Raw genomic sequence first — 7,500 nt, forward strand, 5'->3', positions numbered from 1 at the left:
TTAGTATTTTTATCATTATCATGACAATTATAATTTTTATTGTTGTTAGCATCATTTTCAGCATTATCATTATCATTATCATCATCATTATTGTTATTTCATTATTATTGTTATTGTTAATATCATCATTATTTTTTTTTGACATTATTGTTAATTATAATTCTTATCATTACTGTTATTATTATTGTTATCATTATCATTTTCATTTTTGTTATAAATCTTATTATTCATTTTGATTGTTATCATTACTATTATTATTATTGTCATGATTATCGTTATTATCATCACGTTTTTATTGATATCATAATTCTTTTTTATTATATTTTTTTCATTATCCTTATCATTCTTATCAGTGTCAATATTCTGCATCATTATCATTATCATTATTGCGGTTGTCACTTCAACCATTAGTGTCATTGTTCGTATTACTGCTGTTGTTATCAACATCTATTATCATTATCATTATTGCTATAATCATTGTCATTGTTATCAGTATTATTACTTTTATCATCACTGTTATTATTACTATTGTCATTATTATCATTTAAATCACCTGTTATTTTTATCATTTTATTAATATTACGATTACGAATCTGCTTATCATTATTGTTATTTTTATCATTTTGTTCTTGTCATTATTATCATTAATATTATTATTTACTATGATCATTTGTGATATCAAAATAATCATTATTATCTTTAGATCTACAATTATTATTATAATATCATTAGTATCATTATTGTTGTTATTATTATGAATATCATTGATACTATCATTATCATTATCATCATATGGATTATTATCATTATCATTATCATCACTATTGTTATTATTATTCATTAGCATCATCCTCATCCTTTTTATATTATCATTGTAATTATTACCATCATTATTATTTTTATTATCATTACTGTTAATGTTATCATTATTCATATCATCATTATTATCATCATGTTATTACTATTTTATTATTAATAACAGTAGTAATTATCAATATTATTCTTATTAGCATCATCTTATCTATTGTAATATTTATATTCAACGTCATTAATACTTTTTTTCATAATTTCTATAATTCTTATTATCATTTATATTCCTCTTATCTTTATTATCATCAACAGCATTATCATCATGATTGTTATTAATTTCTTTATTATCATTATCATTTTTTGATGTTATCATTATTATTATTATTATCATTATTTATGTTATTTGCTATATTTTTATTATCATCACTATCACTACTATCAGTGTTATCATTGTTATCATGGCCATTATCATGACTATTGTTATTGTTCATATTTCTATTGTTATAGTTATCTTTACCTCCATCATTATCATCAGCGTTATCATTATATTCATCCTCATCATCATCATTATCATCATATTTTTTCATCATCATCATCATCACCAGCATTTTTATCATCATGATTATTACTATTATCATTATCAACATCATCATTATCATTATCATTATTATTATCATCATCATCATCATCACCATAATCATCATCATCATCATTATCCTCTTCCTCCTCCTCCTCCTCATCATCATCATCATCATCATCATCATCATCATCATCATCATCACTAAAGTCCTCATTCATATCATCATTATTATCATTATCAATATCAACCTCATCATATTGTAATTACGCCAAAATATGGGTCATTATAACTCTCTCCCCGCTAATTACTCTTAACAATTCGATCATACCCATGTGTGAAAGTCTAAGGGATTGCTCGCCCAATTTCAACACCATTTGTTTTTTGCATTGTATTATTAACTTATCTATTATTTCTCTTTGTCGTTCGTTTTCTTGTAAATTTTACTCATAATATGATTTATATCATAATGTTAGTATACAATCAGTATTTTATTATGATGAGCAATTATATCATTATTACTAACATTATTTTAACTGTTAGCTGCCATTTTAACTGTTTTTAGTATAGCTATATTTTATTATTATCATTAACATCAGTAATATTGGAAGTGATATTGCTGTACCATTTCTTCATCATTACCATCATATCTAATACTTTGTTATCAACATGATTGATAGCATTAATATTGTTGTTATGATGATAAAAAAAATATAGATATATCATCAGCTGATTTATTTTCAAATTTTCTCCTAAATACTATTATTTTTTTTCATCATTTTTGCTATTTTCCTTTGATTGGTATCATCACTGTTACTATTACTGTCATTAATATCGTTATTGTTATCATTATTATATCCTTTATCATCATTATTACAATCATTACTGTTATTGTTATCATTATTATCATTTTATTATTATCATTATCATTATTTATATGATTATCATTATAATTATCACTATCAATTTCATCATTATTATCATCATTCATATTATCATTATCATAATATCATTATCATTATCATCATCATTTATCTTATTGTTATCATTATCAAATATCTTTTTTGTTCTTATTTTTATAATCATTCTTATTATCATATTTATTATCATCATAGTCATTATCATCATCATTATTATCATCGTCATTATCATTGTCATTATTCATATATCAAATGATAATGACAATAAAAATGATACTGATAATAATGATGATAATGATAATAGCAATCAAAATAATAACAATGATAATTATAATGATAATGATGATAATGATGATACTATCGATAATACAATGATAATATCAATAATGAGAGTGTAGTTATTATTACTATTACTATCTACAGTAGCATCATTATTATTATTACAATTGTTATTCATATAACGCTGCCATCATCACCATCATTATTAGTGTTATTATTGTTATCATTATCATAACTCTTATTTCTATTACCATTATCATTGATATCATTGTTGCTATTATCATCATTGTCATTATCATTATCATATTATCATCATCATTGTAATAATTATTGTTATTGTTATTATTGTTCTCATTATTATCATTATTATTATTATTATTGTTATTATTATTATTATTATCCTCATTATTATTTTTTATTATTATTATTATGATTATCATTATTTCATCATCATTATTACTTTTATTATTATGATTATCATTATCATTCTTGCTATCATTATATTATCATTTTAATTGTTATCATAATTATCATTTATATCATTGTTACTGTTATCATCACTATTATGCTACCAGCATCGTTATCATGATTATCTTTATCATTATCATATTATTGTTATTTTTGTTATCATCATAATCATCATTATTATTATCAGCAATATCATTTTTTCTTGATTACTATCAGTATTATCAATGATAGTAATGATCATTATTATTGTAAACATGATCGTTAGTTTTATTATCATTATAATTATTATAATCATTGTTATCATGATTAGTGACATTCTTATTACTTTCATCGTTATTATTGATATTATTATCATTATTATCATTAATCTTATTGGTATCATTGTTACTATTATTATTGTTATCATTATCATCATTATTTTCAATGTTCTTGTTATTATCATTGTTTATTATTTTCGTCAATACTAGTATTATCATTATCATAATATCGTCTTTAACCATCATTGTTATTATTAATATTACCATTATCATCATTATTATCATTATTCTCACCAATATGATTATCATCATTTTTTCTCATACTCATTCTTCTCATTCGCGTTCTTTTATTGATATAATGATCATCATTATCATAGTTAGATATAGTCATTAATGCTCTTTTATGATTGTTTATTGTGATTATTGTTTTTTGCTGTTGTTTGTTTTATGTTGTTCTTTGTCATTACCATTATCATCGTTATCCTCATTATCATTATCAGTATCAGTTTTTATTGTTATTATAAGTATTGTTTTAATCTTTATTATCATTATCGTTGTGTTTTTATTGTTGTTGTTATCCTTATTGCTGTTATTATCATTATCATTATTATTATTATTATTATTATTATTATTATTATTATTATTGTTATCATCATTATTATTATTATTATTATTATTATTATTATTATTATTATTATCATTATTATTATTATTCATATTATTATCATCAGTATCTTCATTATCATGTCAAGTTATTTTTATCATCAATAACATTATTATCATTATGAATATTTCTATCATTATGATCATCATTATTGTTATCATTATTATCATTTATGCATCTATTATTTAATGCATGATTAGTATCATCTTTATTATCATTGTATTTAACTGTTCTTTTTTCAAGTCATTATTGCTATTATCATTATCATTGTTATCATTCTTATCAATATTATTACTGTTATCATTATCATTATTATTATTGAGGTTGTAATCCTTATCATGATGATTATGATCATTACCATTGATTTTATTTTCATTATCTTTATCGTTCTCGATTTAATTATCATTGTTATAATCATTATTGTTATCATTTTTATTATTACTATTGTTTGTCATCATCACTATTGTTGAAAATCCTATTATCTTTATAATCATCATCGTTATCATCATCATTATCATTAAATTAATATCATTATGAATAGTAAAAGCAAAAGACAAATTCAATAAAAATCAAAACAAAAGGTCAACGTACCTGAAACTTTTGATTTTTGAATATAAGTTTTTCGAAAAACAATAAGATATTGAATCATAACTCTAAGAAACATTTCTCCCCCAAAAGGTTATTATCATCATTGTTATCATTGATTTGTGTTATTATTATTACTTTAAACATCATTATTGATGTTATTATTATTACTTTAAACATTATTATTTATGTTATTATTATCACTTTAAACATTATTATTGATGTTATTATTATTACTTTAAACATTATTATTGATGTTATTATTATTACTTTAAACATTATTATTGATGTTATTATTATTACTTTAAACATTATTATTGATGTTATTATTATCATCATTAATCTTATTGTTATCATTGTTACTATTATTATCTAAGAAACATTTCTTCCCCAAAAGGCATTGCAAACTGTAAAATTGTTTGGCAACATGTTAGTTTCTGTCGTCGGCAGATACGCAAGATTAATTGTTATGCAATTATGCAATGCTAGAAGATAACATATGAGGTATATGAGGCCCTATACACCCAACCTGCAACGGAAAACTTGCATATAACAGTTGCACAGAATACAATCTTTCCCAGGAAATTAGTTAGAGAAGGATGCGTGATTTTAATGATCAAAGTCTTGCAATATTTTCAAATTGTGTAGTTTCAGATTTTTTTTTATATCTTTATATATATGAAGCTTCTCAGGGTATTGAAAAAAAAAATACATATATATATATATTTTTTTTTTATGAATTATGATTATGATTGTTATTATTGTTATTACTATTATCATTAATATTTTTGTTATCATTATCCTCGTTATGAGTTATCACAATGTTGTTTTTGTTACCTTTATTATTATCATTATTGTTATTATTTTCCTTTTTGTTATTTTATTTATTATCATCATTGCTATTATCATTACCATTGCTATTATTATCATGATCATAATTATTCGGAATATTGTCCTTTATATATATATATATATATATATATATATATATATATGTATATATATATATATATATATATATATATGTTTTTTTTTTTTTTTTTTTTTTTTTTTTTTATCATTATCATCATTATTGTAATCGTCATAAAGATGATTATTGCTATTGTCATTATTATTGTCATTATTATCATTATTATTTTTTTACCATTATTGTTATTGTCGTTATCGTCATTGTTATCATCATTATTATTGTTAATGTCATTTTTGCTATTATCATTGCTTATATTATCGTTGTTATTATATTCATAATGATCATTATCATCATTGTCATTATCATTATCATTGTTAATATTATCATCATTATCTTTATCATTGTCGTTATTATCATTATTGTCATCATTAATATCATTATCATTTTCATTTCTTATCGTCATTATTGTTATTACTATTCTTATTATTACGTCATCAATATTGTTGTTGTTGTTAGCATTATTATCAGTATCATCATCTCTATCATAATTATCATTATTTTCATTATCATTATTATTATTATCATTGTTGCTGTTGTTTTTCTTACTGCTGTTCTTTCTCCTTCCTTTTTCTATAATAAGATTATTATCATCATTATCATTAATGTTTCTGTTATTATCATAACTATCATCATTATCATTTGTTATTATATTTGATATCATTGCTGTTATTTTTGTAATTGTTATTATCATTGTTGTTGTTATTATGATCAATTAATGATTATCACTATTTTCATCATGATTATCTTTATCATGATTATTGTTGCCATGATTGCTATCTTCATCATTATCATCGTCATTATTACTCTTATTGTCATTACTGTTATGATTATCATTACTGTTTTTATCATTGTTATCATTCTTGTTATCCATTTTATCACTATAGTTTTCATTATCATTGTTATTACTATCATAATCATTGATATTATTATCCTCATTACTATTTTCATTCGTATTTCATAACCATAGTCATTAAAATTATAATCATTATTGTTATTGATGTCAATATCATTAATTTAATTCTGTGGTCATTATTGTTATTGTTATTATTAGTAGTATCATTGTTATCATTAATATCACTTTTTATTATTATCATCATTGTTATTATCATACTTTGTACTTTATTATCATTATTATCATTATCATCATTATTTTTATTATTATTACTGTTATTATTATTATTATTATTATTATCATTATTATCATTATTATCATTATCATTATCATTATTATCATTATTATTATTATTATCATCATTACCATGATCATGATTATTACTATGATGATGATGCTTAATAGCATCATCATTACTGACTATCTAATTCCATTTATTTTCTCTACTGCTTGATATCATCATCCTCTATATTTTTACCTTTTGGTGTTTTTATTCTCGTCTAATCACTATCATCTATTTCCACCATTTTTTTTTTTTTTTTTTTTTTTTTTTAATTTCCCTTTTTCTCTCCTTACCACCAAACCTACCACCCTCTTTATCATCACCATCTCTCTCCCCCTATCCTAATTACCCCTACTATCTCCACCTAATCATCATCCTCATCCACCTTTCTCATTCTCATCCAACGTCCTTCTTACCCATCTTCCTCTTCCCTCTCCTCATTATCACTCATGACCTCATGTCTTCCTCACAGGTCAACAGCAATGGCTTCGTGTCCTTCCTCACAGAAATCCCACAGTTCTTCAATATTCAATTTCCTTTGGAATATCCCATGATTGCTCCTCTCTATTCGGATGTGGATGCTCGTGAGGCGGGGAATATTTGGTACAGGTGAGGCTGTGGCTGTATGTGGCTGTCTTTTTTTTTTTTTTTTTTTTTTTTTTTTTTTAGCGTTACTGTTTTTTTTTGTTTTTTTATTATTAGTGGTGTTTGTATTATTTTTTGTCATTGTTTTTGTTTTTGTTGTTGTTATTACTATTATTATTGTTATTGTTATTATTATTATTATTATCATTA

General features: G+C 22.2%; 1 protein-coding gene across 12 annotated transcripts in view; it reads left to right on the plus strand.

Moving 5' to 3' along the window:
• Positions 1-7,500, plus strand: part of LOC122251815 (nidogen) — a 65,432-nt gene that overhangs the window by 5,358 nt on the left and 52,574 nt on the right. For all 12 annotated transcript variants that reach the window (XM_086551639.1, XM_086551644.1, XM_086551645.1 and 9 more), the window contains exon 3: positions 7,178-7,314. In XM_086551639.1, coding sequence (XP_086407765.1) covers positions 7,178-7,314 — 137 coding nt within the window. The remainder of the gene's footprint in view (positions 1-7,177; positions 7,315-7,500) is intronic.

The sequence above is a fragment of the Penaeus japonicus genome, unplaced genomic scaffold, assembly GCF_977035675.1.
Source record: "Penaeus japonicus unplaced genomic scaffold, GWHDUDI00000001_assembly GWHDUDI00000025, whole genome shotgun sequence".
In the NCBI taxonomy this organism is placed as follows: domain Eukaryota; kingdom Metazoa; phylum Arthropoda; class Malacostraca; order Decapoda; family Penaeidae; genus Penaeus; species Penaeus japonicus.